This window comes from Notothenia rossii (assembly GCF_949606895.1).
Source record: "Notothenia rossii genome assembly, chromosome: 5".
NCBI lineage: Eukaryota > Metazoa > Chordata > Actinopteri > Perciformes > Nototheniidae > Notothenia > Notothenia rossii.
This window is the reverse complement of record NC_136903.1, coordinates 84,208,465-84,236,291: the sequence shown is the minus strand read 5'-3', so window position 1 is coordinate 84,236,291 and position 27,827 is coordinate 84,208,465. Positions and strand designations below refer to the sequence as shown.

Sequence of the window (27,827 nt, the reverse complement as noted above, 5' to 3'; positions counted from 1 at the left end):
TGCAGTCAAAGAATCCCCCCAAAGATTGATTCATTGTTAACGCAGCCTGACACCCTGTGTGAGGGAGAAAGAAAGTGGGAGATAAAGGGACAGAGAATGGGGGACAGGGGGCTCCGTTTGCCAAGAATATGAGCAGAAGCAGCTCATTGGAGAGGTTCCCACAGTGGTCATTCTACCACTTACAAAAATACCTTGAGTAATGGCATTCCATCAGACTCAAAATAAAGACAAGTTAGCTCATCTGACGGCTGACGACTGCACCATTCTCCCTTGTTTATTCCCAGCTGCCTGCCATTTAAATGCTCCCTTTAGTGAGATATTGCAGATTACGTATTGATTGGCCTGCATGAAATCATACAAACAGGAACATTCATCAGTAAGCGACATCCTGGCAGCTAAACCGTGTGGTAATCTAACAAAAACAGCAAGAGGTTTTGAGTATCTCTCACGTGGAAACGGCACTGTAAATACCTGCAAGTATTGGCAGGGATGGCCCCAGGCGAAGAAAGCGACAGCACACCTATACCTCAACCGTTTCAGTGGAATGACTAACCTACCTCCTCATTGTCTGCGTACACATGAGCACGCTCTTCAAGAATGTCCCCTTACCACCCAAATACTCAGTATGCAGCTTGTCGAGCACAGGGAAAGCAAACCTGGACTCTACCTGAACCCTGAGAGGGATCATCCTCCCTGCACTGAAACACATCCATCTCCTTCAGCCAGTCGGCCTGTCTCTCCCTCACACACATCATGCCCCTAAATATGATTTATCAGCGGTGAAAAGCAACATTTATCATCCTGTGATGGGCCATTATACCAACCATTACAATCACGGATGCATAATCTCACTACAGCTATGCAAAGACATAACAGATGCTGAGGATTCTCTAAACCAGAGTGAGCAAACCAGTTCAAGTTTGGTGTCAGCAGTGGAGGACAGCGGAAATACAAGGTGGTTATGCAGCTGGTTATCATCAGAAATGTATCAAAGATTTTTTTTTAAACGTATTTTATGAAAAGCGACACATTTTGTGCCTCTCGTTTGGCCATTTGTCTACCTGGTGTTGCATGTGTGTGTCAAATTATTAGAGGTAAACTATTCCACAACAAAAGGCAGATCAGAAACGAGTTTGTTGCCAGGTACGTTGTCACATGCAAGAATTTTGCTTTGGTGTATGGTCAGGAACATAACGATTATAAAAAGAAAATGTTTTTAAAAAAAAAAACGATTTAACATTAAAAACATTACAATAAAGCGAAGGATTTACACCAAATCTAAATACACAAAATAAACTTAAAAACGTAGTACAATGTGAATATATGACAAACTGCAGTATTTTTTTTATATTTAAGTGGAGGGCTGTGCAAACATGTGTGCAGAATTGTGCAAAAATATATCAAAGAAGAATATATATTGAGTTTAAACGGTTAAAACCAGTTAACTCTGACGGTGCAGGCTGAACAACCGTAACAAATTACCAATAAACAATTGTATTATGTCAGCCAAGAAAACGACTGCGGTGTAACTAACATTGAGCTGTGAACACACACAATTCCTGCAGCCCCGTGTGTACCAAAACTGCTGGTGAAAAAAGGAAAAACTGTTTCCAAAGGTAATCTATTGTGTTTTGGACGCTGAACACAGCCCAGCGTCTCTACAAAGTTAACATATAGGTTTTTAAACACAAAAGAGTTTACTCATATCAGTGTGGAGCAATAATAGCTAACGTTAGGCTACAGTGAATCAGAGAGCCTGTATCTCGTAAACTTTGTAGCTAAAGGGAAAATAACCGGTAGAAAAGGCAAATAAACATGCCAGGCTTAATGTAAAACAGTATTCTATTGAAAGTTTAAGAGCCATTGATATCATAACAGATCTTCCATAACACACAGACAGCGGTAAGGTGGCTCGTTGTATCACGGTAGCTTATAAAACCACAGCCTGCTCGGAAGCGGAGCAACACCGACTATCTCTCTGGGACCAATGTGCACATTTCAAACACACACTACACTCCCTGTCCAAAACTTATGTATAAATAAAACATAAACTAACTGCAGCAAACTCACCGGCTTCGACGCTTTCATTGAGTAGAGCAGTTTCTTTTTACGCCTCTACAAACTCTCCGCCATCTTCGGCAGGACCGTGTTTGTTTAAATGCGAAACACTCCCCGAGCGGAGGGAGCCAGCTTGTAAGCAGAGCGAAAGGGATTCTGGGTAATGTAGGAAGTTTCCCTTTGAAAGACGCTTCGAACGGTTGGACATGTTCTTTATGCGAACTACACGTAGAGCAATACCCATAGGCGATATGAGCAGCAGTCACTGATATTATTAGGGGAGAGATTACAAAACTTATTTATAGGCCGGCAGGAAAGCAGCTTTATGCAAATTACTTGTCATACCCCTAGAGTATTGCTTTATAATGTTATTCATTTTTACATACAATTATAACTATATTTTTTGCTTAATATAAATGACTCATTGTTTTTAAATATTAAAAAGAACCAAAGTGTGCGTTTGGCCTTTAAACAAATTGTATGATGGTAGACTTCCAATGAAGCTGAACAGTGCAAAATGCAATTTGACAGGGTGAGCGATGTGTAAAACAGAAATAAATATAATGCCCACATTTTAAATTGCAAATGTGATTTATAGTCTCCATAATGTTAAACAGGGCACTCTATCCGCTGCAACACAATTGGGTTTTTAGTACCTTGCAATTATGTCTGTAAATGCCACTCACTTAGATGCCATCATGTGCAGCCTGATGCCCCACAGATTTTGAATCCAGTGTCAGATGTATTAATTGAAGTGAGTGTGGAGCCACCGTCGGCCCCTGAGTATCCACAGAGGATGGTAGAAACTGTCTCCATGGTGATCTCTCAGGCACACTAGTTTTAAATGTTTACTACTGAGGAGGGAGTACGGTTCAACCATGGAGGGAGAGCAGGGTGAGGGGGGTGAAGAGAAGAGGCAGAGTTGGTAATTAGCTCCCTACTTGTTCTTTCCTGTCTGAAAATAATTTTGCAATCAGTCTATACAAACTTTGAGGTGAAAACATTCAAGGGTTTGCATGCAGTACATAGTTGTCCATACAAATTATTTGGTTTAAGCAAAGCAACTGAGGAGGTTCATTACCAAAGTCATAGCATTGTGCAACCAATTCACAAAAGTTACTCAGACAAAGCTTGTGTTGACAGACCAAGAGTATTTTCTGAATTGTTACACAACTATAAGGATGTATGTATAGGCTATTCATGCATTAGTCACAACAAATATATATTTAAAAAACATGATTAAATGTGGATTACTCAGATCAACGCAGTTGGTTTGTTTATATAGAGCCTGGTGAAGTGATGAAGTCACCAACAGTTTTTAAAAGAACACAAATAGTTTTTCCTGCATTTTTGTAGTGTGTGTTTTTGGTCTGTTTGTATGTCTTTCTGAGTGAGAGAGCCTCAATTACATTCCATGGAGACCCAAAGAGGGGCCCGGTGGCCCTCTGTGTTTGTGCCCCTTCCCCCACAAAACATGGCAAACTGACCTCCCCCTCAAAGAGTGTGAGACACTTTATCCCATCCCCCCTCCCTACTCAGCTTCTCTACTTTGAAAGGACAGGAGATAACCGTTTGAAAGGACAGGAGATAGCCCCATAATCATTAATGTATTCAGATTAGTTTACCTGCAAACAGCTAACAGCATGCCTTTCTTTACTCTAAACCCATTCCCATCCCCCAATTTCTCTGCAGATACAATACAACAGCACACACTAACATCTTGCACAGCCATTGATGCACAGCCATTATTAGATATAACACCATTAAAGCAAGATGACAATAAAGTGTTTTGCATTTAAAACCAAGAATTACCATGACATGGTGACTCGAAAATGTTTAAAAATCAGTAATACACTTTGTTTATTAGTTGCTCTGGGCGTTCTAGTGGTTGTTTACAGTTAGCAGGGTTATCTGTGTTATAATAGTTCCTCTGGCTTCCCTGCATTAATTATAAAAAAGAAAATCAGTAGAAAACAGCTAAAAACACAGTTATACCCAAAGAATATATTTTTGTCAAATGCTTTTATTGATAAAGGATAGTAACATACTTTTCCATTTCATATAATCAATAATTCAATAATGCAAATTAAAAAAAACAGTCCTCTTTCGAATAAAACGATAAATACAATCTGTTTCATACCTCAGAAAAATACAAGGCACTAAAGCAAGACCTTCCAATCATTTTTATTTGTAGGCTATATAGTTTCAAGATGTGGGTGTAGAAACAGTTTGCGTTAAATAGCGTTTTGCGTGTTAAACTATTGATTTTTTAATAGCAGCTCTGGTAAATGTCAATGAAAAATAAATAATTAATTATAGGCAAAGAAAGTGACCAGATTTCAAGGAAAGGAAGGACTATTTTCCAGGAATTACCTGAGCAGGCAAAGTCTGGCTGGGGCGCCATCTTGGGGACAGCAGGTCTCATTACCAGCCGGCCACTTCAGAACAACACCGGTCTGCAGGATGGACACCAAATAAACTAAAAGTGGAGCCTGACTAAGGTGACATAATATGTATATATATATATATAACCTGATTATGTTATATTATGTGCTGTGTCACCACAGTTATAGGTTTAAACATCTGGTTAAAGTACAGGCTTAGTGTGAGATTTGTCATGACGTCCTTTGCTAATAGTCCCTGGTAAGTGTTACCTGAAGCTAACTCACTAGCTAATTAAACAAGCCAGGTGTGAAGATGTTGACGTTTATTGGCAAGAAATGTAAAAATTAATTTATGTGAAAACATTCCCCACGTTTATTTTGTTGACGGTACACGTTTTTAAGGTGTACCTGCAATTTAGTGACATAGCCGTGGAGAAGCTAGCTAAAACAAATGGCTAAGTGGTAGCCTTGTGACAGTGGATGAAAGTAACTTAGTATATTTTCTCAAGTGCCGTTCTTAATTTGAGATATTTATTATTTACTTGAGTCTCTCCATTTAATGCCACCTTATACTTATACTCCACTGCAAAGCAGAGGCACATATTCTACTTTTCTCTCCACTATATTTATTTAACACTCAGTAATTTATTTCATATAGCGACACATAATAAGCTGATATGGTATATTGCAGTAATGTTATATTAATCTATATAGTATTTTAAGTATTGACCAATTTACATTCTAAAATGCTCTTACATGTACAATAACCATAATAACATAATATTGTGCATTCTGCATATCAGGTGCTTTCACTTTTGATACTGAAGCACATTTAGCTGATAGTCCTTCTGAAAGTTATATTTTTCTGAAATGGGCCGATCTGCATAAAGAGTACTTTTACTTTTGGTACTTTAAGTATATTTAGAGGCCAATATGCTTGTACTTTTACTTAAGTAACATTTTGAATACAGGACTTCTACTTGTAACAGAGTATTCCTTCACTCTGATAGTTATACTTTTACTGAAGTGAAATATCGGAGTACTTCTTCCACCTCTGTCTAACAGTCAGTTCAAACTGTTATCCCATTGAGGGAATACATGGATGCAGGCTTAAACCATTATACTCCATCCTACATTGTACACTCATATGCATCCCCTGCTTATAATGTCAACACATCTGAAAGCCTTTTTTAACAGTGGACTCCTAGGTGAACTTATTTATCTGGTGATTCTTCTTTATACAGCCTAATTTCTTGCTATTGACCTTTGAGAATCCCTGGGCTGGTGTGCACTGAGCTGTTATGAGTTTCCCCACAAGAGGTCACTGCTGTCTTTCGCCCTTTAGCAGGAGAGGCCACAGTCAAATGAGCAGTACAGACTTTTTCACAGCAGTCAAATTTGATAAATTACAAAAAGCAGAGTACAATTAGCATTATCGCCAAGTGTAACAATGCATTCCATCTCACAATGTTGTAGCGACAGAGACACATTACATTACATTACATTACATGTTACTTGTTAGACGCTTTTATCCAAAGCGACTTACATACTCAATACTGTGGAAAATCCCCACACAATCATGAGGTGAAAACATTCAAGGGTTTGCATGCAGTACATAGTTGTCCATACAAATGATTTGGTTAAAGCAAAGCAACTGAGGAGGTTCATTACCAAAGTCATAGCATTATCTGTTGTGCAACCAATTCACAAAAGTTACTCAGACAAAGCTTGTGTTGACAGACCAAGAGTATTTCCTGAATTGTTACACAACTATAAGGATGGATAATAAGTTATTAATGCATTAGTCACAACAAATATATATTTTAAAAACATGATTAAATGTGGATTACTCAGATCAACGCAGATGGTTTGTTTATGTTAGAGCCTGGTGAAGTGATGAAGTCACCCACAATTGTTTTTGTTTTTCCCTTCAAACAAATCAACCCACGATAGTGTGACTCATAAGGATTCCTGTTTTGAATTATGTCAAGAATTTACAAGTGATGCATAACATATTCTGCTGTTCGATGTTGGATAGATGGCATACTGGTACTTCCATTAAATATTCACAATGTGCATTGAACCAGGACCAGTCTTCGGGAGACACGTATTTATTAAATAATTCTATAGATTTTAAGAGACATGAAAAGGGTCATCGGCTAATCTGTATGCAGGTAGCATCTTTTAAATGTCTTACCTAAATGTAGACCTAATGTTGCTATTGTCATGTTATTTGCTACTTTTTTCCAAAAGTGTATGTGCAATCAAACATCATTTGATATTGCATGCATTTTATTTGATGGTTATAATGTTGGAATAATCCATTTATCTTGCTTTGCTCATCTTCAGACAATCGGCATACATATCTCACTTTTTTAGCAACACACTAAGTCCTCCCTGCTTCTAGATGTGAGTGTGTGCTGAGAGTTCTCTGGTACGTGTATGGGAGCTGCACACACTTTGCATATGTGTGTAAATAAATTATAACACCATAACATACTTAAGATAAAAACGTTTTTGTCAAAATGATAATGGATATTTTAAAAAGCTATTTAAAGTTTTAATTAAAAGACATCGATGTATAGCATCCATTTTGAGCAACAGGAAAAGATAATAAAAGCTTTGCTAACATTTGCAATTAATAAACATCCTCCTTGACTTAAGGGAAATGTATTTAATCAAAAGCAAACTCAGCTGTAATTAAAAAAAGATATGTTGCTAAAGATTAGCCAAACAAAATCAAGTGCCAACAATGTTTTCTGAGTTACCACACATTTCTTTGAAGATCTTGCTGAATCATGTTGAAATTATATACAAAACTGAAAGTCACTGTTGCTTTAACAGCGTAATCTTGTCTATGCGGAACCACATTGTTACCATGAGATCACATCAGTTCAAAAGCAAGCGTCAGGCAAATCACATGACTGTAATTCAGTCTGCATTTCCGACCTTGCTGTTAAACCTGCCAAAGAGACACAGTACACTCCATTTAGCGTCTGTTTACTCATTGCCTTTATTTGTTAAGCACCGTATTCATATTTCCCATAAAGGTTGATTGAACTTGAGATTGAGAACTATTGAGACTCCTTAGGAATACAGCCACAGGCCTTTCTTTGTGTGCACATCTGCTGACTTCCCTTACACCAGAGGCCTTCTTTATAACTGAAACAACAACAGCTGTATACAGTCCTAATAGTAACTGATATGTGTACAGAGGCTGACTTTTTTTATTTGGGCCTAGCTCCTCTTGCTCTGAGTACTGCGTATGAGCTTGCCTGTGCTGAACAAAAGACAAGCAGCCAGGAAATGCACTAGCCAATCAGCAGCTGCCTTTCATTCTGTCGGCATGTGCGGCCAGTCTCTGCGCGCCTTCTATCAGAGCAGTGTGTCGGACAGCTTGGAGAGCCGTGGCTGTGCTCTGAGCAGGGTGAGGGCTGACAGGGCTGTCCTCCATGTTTAAATAAGCATTGCATATCACACAGAGTTTTGTAGCCATGCATCCACAGAGGTAAGCCTTATTTTTTATTATTTCACACATCTCTTGATAAGGCACCAGCTACTGTGTGTGTGCCTGGGTAATAATACAGGTTTCTTTGACAGACTGGGGGAGGGGGAAGATCATTTGTCACCCCACAGCATAGGAGTGGAGCTTTAAAGGAGAGCATAGCATGGTACAGTGTTTGCTAACAGGACGGTAGGGGGTCACAGGTCAAGTGTAAGGTCATTACATTCATGGAACACTGACATTAATCTGCTTTTTCTTTTGTCAAGATCATAAAAGAGGTTTTGTGGCTGGCCCTGGCCTATATGCGGTCAACATGGCAGGCCTGGTGAGGGATCCAGGATGGCAGAGACAGGGAGCAGTGCAGAGGGGAGTCCCCAGAGGAATTAACAGATGGTAAACTGACAGCACAGCAAGTTTAATTTAGGCCTCAGACTGGAGCGAGAGCAAGGCAGCAATTGTTTACCAGACTAACATGGGAATAAAAAACAGATTGTAAATGATTCTACGCCACACACCAAGTTCATCTCACCACAATTACATAATTTACCTGGCGAATCATGCTTTGAGCAGGCCGTAACCTGTAAGCCGCTCACCGGTTTTCCAAAAATATCTAGGAGTAAATATGCCGTAGCAGATTATTTCTCTCAGGGTTGGAGGAATTGCCTGTGCACTGCCTCCCAGTGTTGTTCTCTGCTACCGAGTGTCAGCCATTTTAGAGAGCTTCCCCTTTCTGTCCCTCTGCTCCAAGCACACTGGGTATTTGTATGTGAGAAAGAAGGAAAGAAGAAGGGAAGGACTTCCTCTGAAAAGGCTCTGCATAGAAACCTCATCTCATCCAGAGAGGCTTGAAAACCTGTTTGAAGTCGACCAGGTTAGATTCTGTTTATCCATGTATTCATGTCAGTTTCCTGTGTGCATGAATCAGATTTTTTTTTAAATGTAGTTATTAATTGTGTCTTTATGCCAGTGTATCAAGATTGTCGTTTATTCCTGAATTGGATATATTCCAGGTGGAATTGGGCATATCTGTTTGTTATTCTTAGTGGATGACAAATGCTGTGTTTTATATATAACCAAAGGAAACTATAGCCTGTATATAATAATGCACATAATGTTGCTTGACCAGAGTTCAGGAGCATTGACTGAAGTGTTTTGTGAATGGTGCTGGGTAATTTGTCTAACCCTTCATTCAACTATGGTGTGAGGATTGGGGTAAAACAACACAGACAGCCTGTTCAGTTTGGTGTGTGTATTTAATATCCACCCTTTGACCTTCTTGGAACTTCGTAGTTAATATAATTGGCCTTGACATTTTGGCCTTGATGTGATGAGGGATACTTCTATTGCACTGAATATAAACCAATGTGTTTTAATTCTGTGCATTTAAAAAAAATTCCTGCTCAATGGTGATTAAAAGAAATGCAGAAATTTGATCAAACATAAAAAAGACCTCACAGATGATGGGAAAATACATGGCGTTCCTCTCATTTTCTAATTTGTGTTAATGTCGTCTTGTTGGTGCTCACACTCAAGTCTCCAGGCAGTTATTGATTATGAGACAGGATATGTTGAAGAAGCATTGCAGAGAGAGAGAAAGAGAGGGGGAGAAGGAGGGAGGGGTTTAGTCCTTCCATGCTGTCTGGGAGGCCTGTGACATTTCCAGTCCTGTCTTTGTGTCCAGCATCAGGCCCATGCTGCATATCAACATGCTGGGCCACATAATAAGCCGCATGAGGTCTTTTACAGCAGATTTGACTTGTGTCGTGTGTACGTGCTGTTTGTGTGCGGTGCGCACAGTGGTCAGAGAGAGAGAGAGAGGAGAAGAGAGAGAGAGAGAGAGAGAGAGAGAGAGTGTTCAAAATGGATGCCATACAGATACACTGGCTGAGAGCACAGTGAGGGAGGGAATCTGATCCTCTCCCTGTCAAGCCCGTAGAGCGGCATCTTACATGAGTGACTGCTAAATGTCCGTATGTGCTTTAAAGGCAGCGGGAGCCTGGGTTTTGAGGAGGCTTTTTAGCAGGAGCAGTCCTCTCTGCATTGCAGCACTGAGGCTGAGGAGAGCGGGGAGAAGGGAGCCCGTGTGGCACACCGAGCCGAGCACCCAATCAGGCGCCTCCGTGTGGCGCTCAAGCCAATCGGCAGCCTGCAGCCGAGGTTAAAGATTGACAATTGCAGGAGAGAGCAGCAGGGAGAGAAGGCCTTCTGGGAAACCTGGACCCATCTTTTCCCTCATCCCCCCAACGCCCTGAATAATTGAAAAAGATTAAAGAATAAGCTGAAGAATCTGTGTGTGAGTAAGGAAAAAAAGGTATGCTGTTCATTTCCTTCATTGAAGCATGGGTGTTGTGGTAATAGTGGGTGTGGAGAGGGTTGTGTCAGGAGGTAACAATGTGTCCTCTGTGGGTCTTTGATTTTGAAATGTTTTTCTCAGGATGGACACTATTGATATCCGCCTATGTGACCGTCCATGTCTTTCTCTTTGTCTTTTCTTGCTGTATTTCCTGCCCTGGACAGGACAGGATGTTGAGAGGGTTTGTTGTCAGAGGATGTCCAGACACGTTAGATGAGAAGGCCAGTAAAACCATTGCAGTGCACTCCTGTCTGTTTCTGCAGATGTGCTGTGTTCCTGTCTCATGCTTCATCCTCCTTTAGTGATTGAGGAGCAGGAGGGGTAGCCAAGATTATTCACATGGCAGCAGTATTTCTGTTTTCAGTCTATGTTTGTCACACAATACATCCAAATGGTGCCTTACCTCTGTAGAAAGAAAAACAGAAATTGGCAATATGAGACAGTGAGGAAGGTGCTACTGCTGTGGCGTCAGATAAAATGGCAACAGTAACAGGCTCGACAAGATTGTGACTGCAAATCAAGGTGAATTATGTTGGACTGATACCGAATTAACCTGTTGGGCGGATTTTGAAAAGAGGGTGTTTCACAGCACTAAGTGTATCTTGAATTTCCAGGAAACGTTTCTCACCAGAACTGGGGATTTGATTGTGCAATCCATAATGGTATGCTCTCCTTTATTAGGTCACTTGCTCAATGAATATTACATGAGTGTTTTGAAACAACAGGGAAGTCTTTTTTTCCCTCGCTGGATGTCAGACGCAGATTCTACTGTGTTGTGTGTCATGTTTACTATTTATAGATCTGTGGTTGGTGGAGAAAGGTGCCTGCAGTTTAAGGTTGGACAACGGCCTTGCACATTGAGCTGTCTTTGCTCTAGCATTGGTTACCTTTTTACTTTAATTGTGTTTTAGATATTATCAACATTTAAGAGATATCTGAACAAAATTCTGTTCTATCGTGTTCCTATAGTACCAGTATAGTGTCTGGCTCTCATGTTTCTGGCATTTTGCAGACTCTTTCCAGATGTTTTCATGCGTATATCTATTTAGCTTAAAAGCTTAAAATGTCTTTATTGATATTATGTAACATTCAGCAGAGTAGAGCACATTGGAAGCAATGTTTTTTATTCAACTGCACACAGCGCTCGTGAAACAAAAGTCTGAGTCACTTCTGTCACAAAAAAATGATTGTGAAAAACGAAGCAAAGTCACAATGGCTTCATTTATCAGTCTATGCCTTTTTGACCTATGGTGTGGTTTCAGAAAACTTTGTCAGAAGTAGTTTGAAGATGCGATTGAATGTTTTTGAGCGCTTTAAGATAACTCTGTTCCCATCCAAACACCCTCACTCTAAACAGAATGATATCGCTGTCAAGGAGCGCAAGCCTTTCTTGTCTAGAAAAACCCCATTGTACGAAGCTAAGGGACATTGAGGAACTATGTGAGACTGTTAAATAAAAAAACTCATAGCATTTACATTTACACTAATGTAGCACACGACTGGAGGTCAATATCTTGACAATTTTGGCACTTTGCAAACAATCAGTTGTGTTTTTGATGCTCCGATTTAACTCTAACAATGGGGAACCTGGAAAATTAAATATTTATCAAATAGTTGGATATTTCAATTGGCTTTCAATTCGAGTAGTTAGGGAGGCTTATAAACTGTGATGCTGCACGCATTTAAGACGCAGTACATCCTTTTGGGGGGGTCTACTTTTGGCTTTCATAGGATAAAGTGTAGCAGACAACTGACAGTACGAAATGGGCTAACCTCTTTAACCCCAACTTGAGTGTACCACTTAACTCTTAGCAAGTTGTCCTCAGGAACAATTTCAAACACATTTCTAACTTAATGATATATAGCACAAGTTATAAGTAAGACACATCTTCAGCTGTTGGTGAGGTGTGACTGATAAATGTTTGATGTTTTTTGCATCAGTGTGGCAGAGGAAGAGGAGAAAACTGAAGTTAAATCAGAAGAAATGGAGATTTCCACAAGATCCAAAGGTAAGAACATATACAAGTTGGTTTTTGATAGGTTGGCAAAGCTCTGTTTCTATACTGGCGATGCATTATTGTGTAAAGTGGTTCAGATGTGCCTGTGTTGGTTTTACTTTACATACTATTCAACTCACTGTGCTAACTGGCTCCAACCTGACTGTGAGAGTGGAGGAAACAAATGTGGTGTCATTTCTGGTATTTGTTTCCTGCTCTAAGTAGGCCACCAGAGAGCCCTCCTTGGTTTGTGTAATCTTTGACCTCTGCCTGCAGTTTCAGACTCTGGATCAGCAGAACGGGTGACCCACAAACGAAAGATATCAAGTCCCTCTCACTCATCCAATGGTCACTCCTCTGCTGAAGCCTCCCCCTGCCCCACCAAAAAGAAGAAGAAACCCGGTGCGGTGAGCAGCGGCAAAGACCAGGTAACGATCACCTGACACAGGATTTAAACCTGCTTCACTCTCAGCTCAATGGGATAAGTGTCACACTTACAATAGACAACATCTCTTCAGATTGATTAAGAAAGCTCCTAATCAAAACACCTGAAACATACAGAGTTGTCTTAAAGCTCCCATGTCATGGCCATTTCCACTGATCATAATTCCATTGTTGAGGTCTACTAGAATAGATTTATATTGTGCAATTTCCCAAACTCACTTTGGTTTCTCATACAGCATCTCTGTAAACTATGTGTATTCACTGAAATTCACTCGCTGTCTTTAACGGCTCGTTGTAGCTCCAATAGCTCCAGCCCCCACCCTCCCTGTGAGCACAGTGTGCTCTGATTGGTCGGGACGTTGTGAATCGCGCTGAGCTCCGTGGAGGTGTGGTTTCCTTGTTTAGCGATACACAGCGAAACACAGCCAAACTCACCCTGAGCACACACAAAGTCACAGCCGAAGTAAAAACAATAAGTGTGGCTTGATATTGAGTAAGAAAAAGGTTGATAAACGCTGTGAGAATGGGTCTGCAGAGAGAATTTCGCCGCGATCCCAACTGTCTGTTATCAGCCTGCAGCCAGGGAGGAGAGATCAGCAGAGCTGCCTGCACTGAGTGTGTGTGTGAGGAAGTGCGTGGATTGGTCAATTTGGACCAATCAGCTGGGGCTTAACGTAACTGCTCCGCGGACGTAACGTAACGGCTCCACGGATTGGTCCATTTGGTTCCGGTTAACGCATGACATCATGAGTTACCCGGAAGAATCAATGGACAGTGACGTATCTCCAACGAGGCGTTTTGGGGAGGTATTTTCTGTGTTAGAGTTTTACTCGCTACAGGGTGTACTTTGAGGGTTTTGACTCTGCAGACCGTTTACGTGCAGAAAAACCTTCATAACACACAAGGGGACGGGTAATAACCGGAAAAGAATGACATGGGACCTTTAAAGGGTCAGTTCACTCAAATCACAAAAAACATTTTGATTCTTGCCCCTAATGTGAAACGTTTAAATGTACCCGACAAAGGTCGAAGTTGTCTGAAACTAAGAGTACTGTCTCCCTAAACGTGGGACTGTGTGATGCTGCCTAAAACCTCCCAAACTATTCATATCCAAGAGGATATTTACATTGATTGTTTGGTGAGCAAGTCAGTGTTCTTTTCAGTGATTGAAGTTGATAAATATTAAGCTATAGTAAACATATGTTTTGTTATTGAGGAGTATGTTTTACTTGATGAACATTCATCCAAATGGATATTAGTTTTTGCATTTTTCAAACATTCTGTTCAGTTTTAATGTATTTTGCTGTTGTTTTTGTCAATACAAAAATCTGTTGAAATCTTACACAAATATGAGCCTAAACAGCCAGTCTGAGGAAACATTCGCAGCACTGTATTTTAGCATTATTTTTGACCGACTGAACTCGATAATAATAATAGATTTATTTTGTTAGCGCTTTTACAGGTGCTCAAAGACGCTTTACAGATATGTTGAAAAGAAAGGAACAACAAATAAATATAGTTAAAGTGAAATTAAAATCAAGCAATACAAAAACAATCACACATTAAAAGGTGAGTTTGTGAGTCTTTTGAAGGTGGTGAGGTCGGTGCAGTGTCTGACGGGTTGTGGGAGTGAGTTCCAGAGGGAGGGGGCAGCGACGGAGAAGGCTCTGTCCCCCCAGGTCCGGTGATTGGTGCGGGTGGGGATGGATAGGAGGTTGGCTTCTGATGAGCGGAGGCAGCGGGAAGGGGTGTGGTGGTGCAGCAGGTCTGTGAGGTAGGGGGGGGCCTGGTTGTTGAGGGCTTTGTAAGTAATGAGGAGGACTTTGAAGTGGATTCTTTGATGGACGGGGAGCCAGTGGAGGTTCTGGAGGACGGGAGTGATGTGGTCTCGGGAGCGGGTGTGGGTGAGGAGGCGGGCAGCAGAGTTCTGGATATGTTGGAGTTTATTGAGGAGGTTGGATGGTATGCCGGCGTAGAGGATGCTATTGCAGTAGTCGAGTCGTGATGAATAGTGACATTAATTCGCAGTCAGCAGATAGTTTCATTGTATTTTAACAATCCTTTATGGTGAACAACAGGATACAAATTCTGTTAAAGATAAATGTAAAACAATTTGCGTTTGTATTGTTTTTGATGTAACTGCCATATTGACCAATTACATTTAAAATAAATAAAGGCTGCCACATTCATCCCCTCAAACTCAGTAGATCATAAACGCAGGCTCACTGATACGATCAGCAGCATGGGTGCAGTTACTGCTCCTGTTTGATCAGTCATTCATACTGGGTCAATATTTAAAGTTTAGTTTACGAGAGTTTCACTGATGGGACATGAATGCTCTTCTTTAGCAATGCGGTTACACTCATCAACACCTGGAAACTCCCCACTATGACTACAATCTGAACCTTCAGACGCTTAGCAGCTCCATTGGGGCGGATGGGGGGGACGTTTTTAAATTAAATTGATTTAATTTAAGTGAGTTGTGCAACATCTAAATGTAGCTTCTTCTCCAACTTGATACAGTGATATTGTGTCCTGTTAATATCATTCAGGGTTCTTACGGTCATTAAAAACCTGGAAAAGTCATGGGAATTCAAAATGCTAATTCCAGGCCCTGGAAAAGTTCTGGAAAACAATATTTTTCCCAAAGTTTGGGAAAAGTCATGGAAATGTAACTAAAGTTGCATAAAATATCATTTATATTTTATCTAATCACCAAAATAGTAATACTATTAATGATAATAAATACTGTATAGTAATGAAACGTAAAATGTAATTTAACTGTCGAGGTATTTTGCTGGTGAGAGATTTTAGTGGCTTTAACGTGTAGAAGCTAGTAAGCTTGTTTTAGATAGGACCAACATGTTTCATATGCAGACCTTCTTTTCCTGTTCCTTGTTAAAATAAACCATCTTCAGTGGTACCGCTGAGAAAGAGTAATTTTTTTGGTCATGGGAAATTAGGTAAAGGTCATGGAGAAGTCACGGAAAATCATTGGTGAAAAAGTGTATGAACCCTGATCATTTCTAAACTGGCATCAGTGATACTGAGGCAGCAGAGCTATTTCTTTCCATTTCACAGATATTTAAGCTGCCTTGAGATGTCCCGGTTGCTTGTGGTTGTTGTACATTTGATGTTTTTTCTCATGTGTCTGAAAGTCTTTAATACACACTGTTTAATTCCAGCTGTTTGAAATCTTACTCCTGATTAAATCCAGGGCTAGATGTTGTGATATTATTACAACTTATCAAGAAAGGGAACTACAGCTTATTAGAGAGATATTTAAAAATGTATTTAAGAGTTTTATGTTTGGAATTGTCTTCCATAGGAATACATATTGTTGCTGTACATCTTTACGTAGTCGTTCTAATTTAATACTAATGGTGATAGTATTTTAATTCGTTTTCTGACGTCTAATAAATAATCTATGCAACTCTAATTTTAACACATTTGTTGACGTTATTATTTTCCTTTGATTGTAAAACGTTCACAAATGCACAGTAGGTCAATGATTGCTGGTATCTCCCAATTGGCACATTAGAGGTGGGGTAGGTAATTCACTTCAGAAGCACGTTTTGTTATATTCCATGGAATGCTCTTAACATCCCGATAGCAATGAATACATCAAATGCTTTGACAATAAATACATAAAAAAATGTCCTCTGTGGAAGCCGTGGCGCTGTAAAAAGCACGACCAATCACCTGAGCCGGCCCGGCTAAAATAACTGGATGGCCTACCTGCCTGTCAGCCTTCCATCTGTGCACAAACTTATCTCGTGCCCTCATTGGTCATGTGCGCGTTTGTGTGTGTTGGAGGAGGGGCTCTGTGAGGAAGTCTGAAGGAAGGGGCAGATTTTTTTCGGCTGTGTATTTTCAAATTCTAGCGCACTCGAGCTGGTTTCTCCAAAATTACTTACCCCACCTTTAAGCCTAACTTTGTAAATGATTAGTGGGAACTGTAACTACCGGAGCCTTTGCCAGTTTAAAGGAGGCCGTCAAAAATGTTTACCCTCCTAAACAGAAAGGAGCATTTGATAAATATCCAGAGTTGTTATCTTTAAGGTCATTTCCATCACAAGGAAAACATTATGTTGACTTTTAATAAAGGGGCCCTATTATGCTAATTTTCTTTGGGATTTTAGCCTTTGCAGACCATTTACATGCACAAAACCTATATAACACACTACAGGAAAGGAAAACCCTAAAAGCATAATAGGGCCCCTTTTAAAATGTCTCATCTTATCAACTAGCAGTTATCGTTTGCCACATGTACTTATCATGGCTCAACAACAGCAGTATTAACTGTTGGATATGTTTCTTTTTTTGTTGATACTGTGCACGTGTGCTTGGCTTCTCTAACCTCTGACCTGATTTTGACCTTCCCCAACTTTGTCTTTCTTTTGCCCGCATTGCAGTCAGAACTAAGACATGGTCCCTTTTACTATGTGAAGCAGCCAGCACTCACCTCAGACCCTGTTGATGTTGTACCGCAGGACGGCAGGAATGACTTCTACTGCTGGCTGTGCCACCGCGAGGGCCAGGTGCTCTGCTGTGAGCTCTGCCCCAGGGTGTACCACGCCAAGTGCCTCAAACTGCCCGCAGAGCCAGAGGGGGACTGGTTCTGTCCGGAGTGTGAGGTACTCGCCCAGGAGTGTGTATCGTGTTGGACGAATGCTCAGATTTTATATTTAGGTTTAAAGTAGCAATATTAAACTGTTAATGGACTCTTAAAAGTGACAGTCTTGCTTTCAAAATCATACTTAAGTAAAAGTACAAAGGTATTGGCATCAAAATATACTTCGGTTCCTAAAGTAAAGGTACTCGTTAAGCATAATCGCCCATTTTAGAATGATTCATATTCAATTGTTGAATTATGATTATCTATGCATGAATGTGTCTATCCCAGCAGGTAAATGTGGAGCGAACTGTAATGTCTTTGTATACTGCCGCTATATAGTTTCATCTATACTTGTCTGTCAATGTTTATTTTTAAGTTGTTATATATATTTTGATTAGCTATAAATCCAATTATATGAAGTAACTAAAGCTAAATGATAAATGTGGTGGAGAAAAATGTAGAGTAGAATAATGAAGTAGCGTAAAATGAAAATACAAAAGTAATTGTACTTAAGTGCAATCCTTGAGTAAAATGTACGTCATCACTTTGTGTACAAGTGTAAAAATCAAGTTTCAAAGCCTTAAGTCAGAGCCTGTTGAAATAGCAGTATGTTTGGACTCAAGTCATGAAAGCGCCTGTTTTTCTCTCGATGTCTTTCAGAAAATAACAGTCGCTGAGTGTATAGAGACTCAGAGCAAAGCCATGATGATGCTCACTATAGAGCAGCTGTCATATCTACTAAAGTTTGCCCTTCAGAAGATGAAACAGCCAGGTGTAAGTACTCTGTTCCCTCTGTTCATAGTGAATTCATGCTACCAAACTGATTACATTGTGTTGTGGCAATGTCTAATTACAGATGGGGTATACTGTATATTCTCATTTCTGCCTTTTTCTAATTCTACATTCAGATTGATCTCTTAGGCCCTGTGTCCACATAGTGCTTTTTTAAGCAGAAAGGGGCTAGCTGGGAGCTGCTCAGAGCCTCCTCCAGCGTTTAATCGGAAAAGCTTGTTTCTATGACAGCGATATCTCAACTAGGTATCACCGCTTTTGTAAGACTCACTAGCTTTGCCTCCTTGCTTTTTCTTATCAATTTGGGCGACTACATATTTTAACAACGACCGGAATTTGCTTCCTTATATTGTTAGTCTTAATTAACTTGTCACTGCTCAGTCTGATAGCTGTAAAGCAAGGAGAATGAAGACTTTAAGGCGATACAAAAATCACACAGCCGGCAGCAAAATCCACTGGCTGGTTTGTTAAGATTCTTCTTTCTGGCCATTCATTCTCCTCCAATTTCTGCACTAGCACTTTTCTGAAAAGATTAATTAACTACAAGCAGTGGCATCACAAAAATGGCGGTAAGCTAAGAAAAACAAACGCTGGGTGCAGCACTTTTCCTCAAGGCAACTGAATGCCATCTGTTCTCTCCTTTGAGAACAATTGAAAAAGGACTCTAGCGCTCAGGAAAAGGCGCTATGTGGACACAGGCCCTTAGATATTGGCATGTGTTGTTTTCTGGACAAAATTGTATTTTTAGATTGCTTATATACCCATCATATTCCCCTTAGTCATGCTAGATGTAAAGATCTGCAGCCTGACGTGCTACCTGTCCACATATCAATCTTGCATGATTATATATTATTACTTTGCATGTGCAATATTTCTAATAACAGAACTAACAATCACAGTGATTGTACTATAATGAGCCTGTCATGGCTGGAAACCATGAACATGCTAGCTGGTGCTGAGGATACAGCTGCCCCCTCTCACTCTCTTTCAGGATCATCCGCGCTTGTCATCTCGCACCCCCCATGCAGCTTCCACGCAGAGAAAGACTTTTAATTGGGTAATCAATTACACCACTAACAAGACCCCGTCATGATTTTTTCCTCCACTGGTTTTCCTCCTTTTGTTTGAAGCAGCTTGTAGATTTTCTTTTAGTAGTTGCATGTGTGGTAGAGGGGAAGGTTGAGCAGTAAGAGTTTCCTTCATTCTCTTCTCTGTTTATTCACTTCTATAGACTGAACCCTTCCAGAAACCTGTCTCTCTTGAACAACATCCAGATTACGCCGAGTACATTTTTCACCCTATGGACCTTTGCACACTTGAGAAGGTAAACCCACAAGCTGTTACAAATGTATCTTCGATAATATGAATTTAGCAATGTTTGAAAGTGTTGTCAGTCGGGCCCCATCTTTCCTTTTTGCACCGCAGAATATTAAAAAGAAAATGTATGGCTGCACAGAGGCCTTCTTGGCAGATGCAAAATGGATTTTGCACAACTGTATTATATACAATGGAGGTATGTTTCATTGTGTGGAAACCATATTTAAAGGGGCCCAATTATGCTAATTTCCCAGTTCATATTTGTATTTTGTGCCTCTGCTTGGACATGTGTCCATGCTTTAAAGTTCAAAAGGTCGTTATTTTTCTCATACTGCCTGTGCTGCAGCACCTCTTTTCACCCTCTGTCTGAAACTAGAGCCCAGTCTGCTCTGATTGGTTAGCTGGCCGGCTCTGTTGTGATCAGTCCAACGCTTAGAGATGTCCCGCCTCTTAGCATCACGTACAATGTGTGGGAGCGTTAGCCAATAGAAGCGAATATGATTCGTAGGTAAAGAAAGGAGTTCAATGGATGTGTTTCAGGCAGGAGGGGAATGTATAAACCCATATAACACACTAAAGGAAAGGGAAAACCCCAAAAAGCATAAAAGGGCCTCTTTAATAAGAAGATACATATACTATGTCATGAAATAGTCTAATTGATTTTCAATGAAATCAACTGTGATTCACTGTTCATTGTCAATTTTTTAAATTGCAATTCTCATTAGAGTTTTGTTAAAAACTATGTTGAGTAACATAAATGTATGTCTTTGTTTCAGGCAATCACAAACTCACGGCTACCGCTAAAGTTATAGTAAAAATCTGTGAACACGAGGTGAGTATCCGGAAAATATTTGTATATTTGATTGACAGAAACAAGTGCTGAAACTTCATTTCATATTTCTTCTGACTCTTTAATTATAGATGAACGAGATTGAAGTCTGTCCTGAGTGCTACCTGTCTGCTTGCCAAAAGAGAGACAACTGGTTCTGTGAGCCTTGTGTAAGCTAGTTGAGTGACTTGAAGTTTCTGTTTATGATTCCACCAGATTGTTTAGCTTTTTAAACATAAATCCCTGGAATACACCAACTTAGTTCCAGTGTTTTACTGTTTGTCTGCAGAGTAACCCACACCCTCTAGTGTGGGCCAAACTGAAAGGATTTCCATTCTGGCCTGCTAAAGCTCTGCGGGACAAAGACGGACAAGTGGATGCTCGCTTTTTTGGTCAGCATGACAGGTATCAGCCCTTCAGTTACTCAGTTCCTCTTGCACAATTCAAGCATTGTTTCTGATTTATGTTTTCATCCTTCAGGGCTTGGGTTCCTTTAAACAATTGCTACCTCATGTCCAAAGAGATTCCCTTCTCTGTGAAGAAGACTAAGAGCATCTTCAACAGTGCCATGCAAGAGATGGAGGTCTATGTGGAGAACATGAAGAAGAAGTTTGGAGTGTTTAATTATGCCCCCTTCAGGACACCATACACTCCTGACAACAACTTCCAGATGCTGCTGGATCCCTCCAACCCCTCATCCGCCTCGATCAAATCTGAGAAACAGGAGAAGATCAAACTGAGCTTTGATATGACGGCATCACCCAAGATCTCTTTAGCCAGGACCATGTTGTCTGCAGCTGTAGTGGTGGGAGGGGGCACAGCAGGACGACGGCTCCCCCTCGCTGACATGCCTCGATCCCCCATGAGCACCAACTCCTCCGCCCATACTGGTTCGGATGCAGAGCAGGAGACAGCGGACAAGTCCCAGACAAAGGCTTCAAACAGCCAGTACAGTACAGGAGAAGAGTCCATGGACTGTACAGGTACATTACCACGTGCATGTTGTTGTTGCAACAAGTCTGTTATGTCTAATGAAGAAAGACTAACATTATGTGTCTCTGAACAGCATCACCTGCCCATCCTCGACCATGTCCTGCAGGCAGTTCCTTGGACAGCCCTAAACCATTCCACTCCCCAGCTCCCAGTGTCAAGCAGGAGAAGACGCCGCCCACAGGAAGCATTCTGAACCTCAATCTAGGTGAATATTTTATGGCAATTATAAAATATGCATTACTGTATTTAAAGATGTTCATTCTCTGTGAGCAAAAACAGTTTGGTAGTGTCAATGATCCTGCCAGAAACAATGCCTTTCAGTTGCGCAGATATTTAGGCTGACACCTTTCACATCAATATGCTCTTGTCCCACCAATGTGTACATGGTCGTTCGATGAAAGCACTTCCCAAACCATTATTTTGGGAGGAGGGCCTGTGTCCTGACAACTGTGCCACTCTAAAGCATGAAGTTGGCATTTTGACGGTGGCGTTCAGGGAGTTAATCAACGCTTACTTTTGCAGGTTGGATGATGTTGGTTTTGTATTGGTTCAGGTGGGTGCAAGTATTATTTATTTAAAATGCAACAGCTTTGCAGGCTTTTTCTATTTTGAGAAATCGCATGAATATAGGCACGTGTACACCCTGTAACGGGTAAAACTCTAACACAGAAAATACCTGTCTGTGCTGCCCCAGAACGCCTCGTTTTCTTTTTCCATTTTTTTCTTCCTGGTCGTAGTGACGTAAGGGTCACTGTGACGTAACGGCTCCGTGGATTTCTCGGCCTGAGACAGCGAGACACCGCGAAACTCAGCCTGAGCACACACAAACTCACAGCCAGGCTACGAGTGTGTGTGTGCTCAGTCTGAGTTCAGGCTGAGTTCAGGCTGAGTTTCGCGCTGTCTCGCTGTCTCGCAGACCTGACGCAGGAACAAGGAAACAACACCAGTAATCCAGCTCACACTGTCCGCTCCTCAAGCCTCAAAGGGCGGAGCAGCGAGCCCCGCAACGTCCCGCCAACACGGCACCCAGACCCCACGCAGCATTCTCATCTGTTTGTCATTACTGGTGTCATTTTCTGGTTGTTAACAAACGCCATTTCAACACATAAACACTGATGTTCCGCTGTAACGGTGGTGGACTCATCAGAACAGAGTGGGCGAGCTGACCAATCAGAGCACAGTGGGCTCATAGGGAAGGAGGGGGGGGGGAGCTCCAACAAGTCGTTTAGGACAGAGAGTGAATACACATACTATACAGAGATGCTGTATGAGAAACCAATGTGAGTTTGGAACAATGTAAATCTATTCTAGTCGACCTCAACAATGGAATTATGATCAGTAGAAATGGCCATGACATGGGACCTTTAAGTCTGTTGTTACCATTTAAATATACATTTAGGAGATAAAAAATAAGGTTCATCAACCAATCGATCTGTTTAAGAGTAGGTGGAATTTCAGTCCTACAGATACATTTCTGTTTGGAATAATCTCATGTTGTATTTTTCTAGATCGGAGTAAAGCAGAAATGGACCTAAAGGAGCTCAGTGAAACGGTTCAGCAGAAACAAGGAGCCACACCCGTCCTCACTTCTCCAAAAAGACAGATCAAGAGCCGTTTCCAGCTGAACTTGGACAAAACCATAGAAAGCTGCAAGGCACAACTGGGTCAGTAGAGCATGCATTGAATAACGAAAAGCAATTTCTGTTGTTGATAGTCAGCAGAAGGATTGCTCTCCTAAGTAACTGAACATAGTGTTGTGATATATCCCTCCTTCTTTGTTTTGCAGGTATAGATGAGATCTCTGTTGATGTGTATAAAAGTGTGGAGCACAGTGACTCAGAAGACTCTGATAAGTCTGACTCCAGTGACAGTGAGTATGCCAGTGATGAGGAGCAAAAGACCAAGGACGGTCAGGATGCAGCCTCCAATGATGACACCCAGAAGGAGCCTATCAAAAGTAAAGGCAAAGATCAACCTTCTGTGAGCCAAGATAAGGAGGGTAAAGCCGATTCACTCGAGGCATCAAACACGGCAGAAAGCGACGCCAGTGCAGCAGCATCAGATGCTCCGAAAAGAGAAAAAACGAGCGCGGATTCTGAAAAAGAGAGCCCTGTCAAGACCAAAGCAACTCCACTATCACCGCCTCTAAGGGAGAAGGTGCAGGCAAAACAAGATTCAAAACCCCCGGTGGAGGACTCTGACTCAGAGAGAGAGCTGGTTATCGACCTCGGAGAGGAACAGGGAAGCAAGGACAGGAAGAGGAGCAGGAAAGATCATACCACTCTTAAAGAGTCATCTGTTGGTAAATCTGAAGGTGAGAGTGATTATCTTTTAGCATATGTGACATGTCGTTACATAATCTTTGGCACTGGTAAATAATGTTGGTACTTTCTCTGGTAGGTAAAGCCCTGACCCCATCGACACCGTCTCAAAACAGCACAACTCCCTCCAGTGTTTCACCTATGGCCATCCCTGTCACCATGCTCTCTTTCACTGCTCCCTCACCCTCAACCATAAGCCTCGCACCCGTGTCCAGTGCCACCGCAACACCCCCTTCTTCTTCTTCTTCTTCTTCTTCATCCTCCTCCCCAGCCTCCACCACGCCTGCTTTGAAGAAACAGCGTCCACTGCTGCCCAGAGAGACAGTGCCGGTGGTGCAGAGAGCGGTGGTCTGGAATCCCTCCGCTAAGTTTCAGACCTCCTCGCAGAAGTGGCATATGCAGAAGGTGCAGCGTCAGCAGCAGAACCAGTCACCTGTGGCCACCATGCAGATAGAGGCGTTGTCTCCAAAGCAAGGCCAGGCTCAAGCATCAACACAGGCCACAGGAAATGGCTCCACAGCAGTATCCTCATCTTCCTCTTCAGTACCGCAGTCTTCACAAAGCACACGCTATCAGACCAGACAGGCTGTTAAAGGTAGATAAAACGTATTTCAAGTATGACTTATCACCGTGTGAAGTCCTTCATGTAATAGAAGATCCTACTCTTTACCCTTCACAGCAGGTGTGCCCTAAATATTTTCAATTGGAAAGGCCAAAACAGAAACTCATTGGTGGACTATGGGCTGAAAAGCAAACACCTATTGCATTAACTTAGTTTGACCCACTTTGGGCAACCCTTCTCTACAAATGTGCAAGAATATTTCTCCATCCTTTTTCCATAATAATCTGAATTTCTGTGTTTTCTAATTCCAGCTGTTCAACTAAAAGACTCTCCCCTCAGCACATCCACGGTCACCCTGGTTACCAGTAGTCCAGCTTCTGTTGCCATGATGGCAGCGTCAAGTTTAGGCACAGCTGCCACCTCGTCACCAGTCGCCACAGACGTGTATATCCCCACGGCCTCAGCAGAAGTAGCTGCAGACATTGCCAAGTACACAAATAAAGTTAGTATAATTATCTGTTTACATTTGCCACACTTACTGGACGTAGCCTAAGCCCTGGCTGATCATTAAAGAAAGCCCTGAGAGAAAATTATGCGAGAATGTCAATTCTATCTAGCTTTTAAACTACATATTTCTGACAAATGTGGGTTTGACGATGACAAGAAAAAATAACCAGATAAGGATTGGTAGTTAAAAAAGGCCTGTGTTGTTGTTTTTACAAAAGATGGTGTAATTATAGAAGCTATGCATGTTTACTATTTGAAAACATGGGATCTTCAGAATTCATAATCGTATGTTGCCCAAAATAAGTATTATTACAAAAATAATCTAATAATAAATTCTTACAAATGACCGTTGCAAATATCAAAGCAAGTTGTGTTTAAAAGATGGAGGAGAATTCTCTCCTCAGACTACAATAACATGCTTGGTATGGCTATATAATAAAAAATTCCGAGCTTTCAAAGGCACCTGAAGGCCCCTCGACAACTTCCCCATAGCGAACAGTATAAACGGCTAACAGCTGTCTGAGTGCGCATTTTACATTCACAGTGGCTTAAAGAGAGGTTCTCTGCAAATGATGTCACTAAAGCATATGCTGGTTTGTCTTGAAACGGCAGATATGAGTTTGATACAGTATTGTTGTGAAACTGGGCATGCTGGTAATTCAGAGGCAGGTGGAGGGAGCATCATGGGGGAGCATCATGGGGTAGCATGGGAGGGAGTCGGCCATCTTGGTGACGTTTGTCTGACGTAGTCTAGTGAAGGCTCTTTCTGGGGCCCTCTGGTGGATGAATCTCTGCACTGCAAGCATTAAGGCTGGCAGTGCTGTGATTCTTAGGGTAGTGAATAAGTGAGTAAAGTTGTATGATTTTAAAAAGAAACTTGATTCTCTGAACTATGTTGTTTCTTGAAAAATCCTGCCCTGAATGCTCTGCCATGAAATACTTTTTTCTTGAATGAGACTTCGCAATAATGATTTACTCTTTTTTCTCAGATAATGGATGCAATCAAAGGTACAATGACTGAAATCTACAATGACCTTTCGAAGAGTACTTCAGGGAATACAATAGCAGAGGTAAGTGTTTGCCCTTGACCCTATAGAAACTAACTACTATTCAGACCATAACAATGGCTTTGCATTTGGCCCCTTATATACCCTAACCCCTGTTTTTGTTTTTTAACCAGATAAGAAGACTAAGAATCGAAATAGAAAAATTACAGTGGCTCCATCAGCAAGAGTTGTCAGAAATGAAGCACAATCTTGGTGAGAACTTCATCGACCAATGCATATAGCTTTTTTCCCCCAAAACTGTGTATGGTGTTTTTACTTCTGCTTGATCGTGTTTATATGTACTTCAATGCAGAGCTTACAATGGCAGAGATGAGGCAAAGTCTGGAACAAGAGAGAGAGCGGCTGGTGACTGAGGTGAAGAAACAGACGGAGCAGGAGAAGCAGCAAGCAGTGGACGAGACCAAGAAGAAACAGTGGTGTGCTAACTGCAGGAAGGAGGCCATCTTCTACTGCTGCTGGAACACCAGCTACTGTGATTACCCCTGTCAGCAGGCCCACTGGCCCGAACACATGAAGTCCTGCACGCAGTCAGGTATAGCATGTCCCAGCACTATCAATGTCTATATTACATCAACATATGTGTTATATTTAGCCACATCACAAATCTTGCAAATTAAATCTTGCATAATTTTTGTGTCATTCCTTACATCCATACTGGGAATATTAGCACACATTTCTGCACAATGCTTCTGCCCAGCTCTTCCACTTACATTCCACTGCACACATTTTTTACAGTCATTTTTCCTGTTTTATTTGTTTTACTTTCTTTATTTATTGTACAAATAATGTATTTTACTTTATTATATTTGTTACAATGCTTGTTATACTTAAGTAATCTTCCTTTGTTCAATCAACATCAACTCAAATTCCTTGTTTGTGTAAACCTACTTGAGAATTCACCTGATTCTGTATCAGTCGATAACATTAACACAAGTGTTTTTCATAAGCCTTCTCATATCTCTGTCTCAAAGTCTCATTTTCTTTGCTTGCTTCTATAATCACTGGCGACAATACACCTAACATTTTCCTAAATGTAATGTTTTTTTTCTCCCCTCACTTTTGTTCTATTTCAGCCACAGCCCCACAGCAAGAACCCGAGGCTGAGTCGACAGCAGAGCTCCCTAACAAAGGTTTAGGGCAGGCTGGAGGCCCGAGCACTCTGAGAGAAACGCCGGTCTCTGCACCGTCAGACAAAGACTGTGACATGGAAAAGAGCACTGACAACGTTGCTGTTACTTTGTCCTAAACAAGATTTCCATACTTGAAAATGTAAATGTGTGTAGATATTTTTTTTCCACTATAAAGATATGTCGATGTAAATTTGTCTGTTCAAGCGGCTGTTGAGGGAGCAATCTAAATCCTTTTTGATATATAAATATATATCTATATTTGTGTTTGCCTTTTTAGGCTCACATATCCCAGTGTACAGTGGTTACATTTTAAATGTGGAAACAAGACTGACAGCAGATAGTTAATAACCACTAGAGGGGGCAGTCTACAAAATGTATACTGCACATTCATGCACATTTACCAACTTTGGAGAGCTGTCAGCGTACAGATTTTAAGAGCATGCCTGAGTGTCACAAAACATAATCATAGTGTTAACAGTTTCAAACTGCAAAAATGTAACCCTTGATGATGGACCACCCAGAGGTTAGATTAGACTGTTGACAGAAACGTCTGTACATTTGCTATTTTATATTTTATGTTAATGTATTTGTTATTCTATTGTTGCCTGCTGTATACTGCAAAGAAACTAACAAATACAAACATTTTAAACAAACTGTTTCAATGTTTACAATGCAGTTTGCAATCCAATGGCATAGCTTTAACTATAGTGTGAGTTGGAACATACATTCTTAAACTCAAGTTTGGATGATACCATCTGGTAAAATTGTTGGTTTATAGTTGTAATTTACATTTTAAGTTTGGATGATACCATCTGGTAAAATTGTTGGTTTATAGTTGTAATTTACATTTTAATTAGGGCATTAAATACAGACATACAGTGTGGTCAAAATTCTGCAATTCTGTATCAAATATTAGAAGAAGTTTGGGATTTTGACAACTTTAAGCTGCA

The 27,827-nt window shown here is 40.9% G+C and overlaps 2 protein-coding genes across 20 annotated transcripts in view; one reads left to right on the top strand and one right to left on the bottom strand.

The window, feature by feature from the left end:
- The window catches only part of LOC307039374 (nuclear receptor coactivator 3-like), a 35,244-nt gene extending 33,070 nt beyond the window's left edge, over nt 1–2,174 (bottom strand). For 4 of the 6 annotated variants that reach the window (XM_079681360.1, XM_079681361.1, XM_079681362.1 and 1 more), the window contains exon 1: nt 2,071–2,173. The gene's annotated coding sequence lies outside the window, so the exon portion shown is untranslated. Of the gene's footprint in view, nt 1–2,070 lie in introns of all 6 variants that reach the window. The other 2 variants (XM_079681363.1, XM_079681358.1) reach the window with 2 other exon arrangements.
- Nucleotides 2,175–4,435: 2,261 nt separating this feature from the next.
- On the top strand, nt 4,436–27,530 carry zmynd8 (zinc finger, MYND-type containing 8). 14 transcript variants are annotated; one of them, XM_079681371.1, is made up of 23 exons: nt 7,876–7,950; nt 8,043–8,113; nt 8,214–8,340; nt 12,242–12,309; nt 12,574–12,725; nt 17,157–17,378; nt 18,020–18,133; nt 19,143–19,208; nt 19,383–19,475; nt 19,577–19,664; nt 20,245–20,300; nt 20,390–20,467; nt 20,566–20,702; nt 20,778–21,280; nt 21,364–21,495; nt 22,799–22,954; nt 23,077–23,604; nt 23,691–24,206; nt 24,485–24,675; nt 25,670–25,750; nt 25,861–25,939; nt 26,040–26,279; nt 26,821–27,530. In XM_079681371.1, the coding sequence occupies exons 3-23, from the start codon at nt 8,261–8,263 to the stop codon at nt 26,991–26,993; spliced, it is 3,753 nt and encodes a 1,250-aa protein (XP_079537497.1). In that variant the 5' UTR covers nt 7,876–7,950; nt 8,043–8,113; nt 8,214–8,260; the 3' UTR covers nt 26,994–27,530. The 14 variants fall into 14 exon arrangements, with proteins under 14 accessions (XP_079537494.1, XP_079537500.1, XP_079537501.1 ...); XM_079681374.1 differs by lacking the exons at nt 7,876–7,950; nt 8,043–8,113 and adding an exon at nt 4,506–4,559; XM_079681373.1 differs by lacking the exon at nt 8,043–8,113 and having other exon boundaries at nt 7,830–7,950.
- The last annotated feature ends 297 nt before the right edge of the window (nt 27,531–27,827 follow it).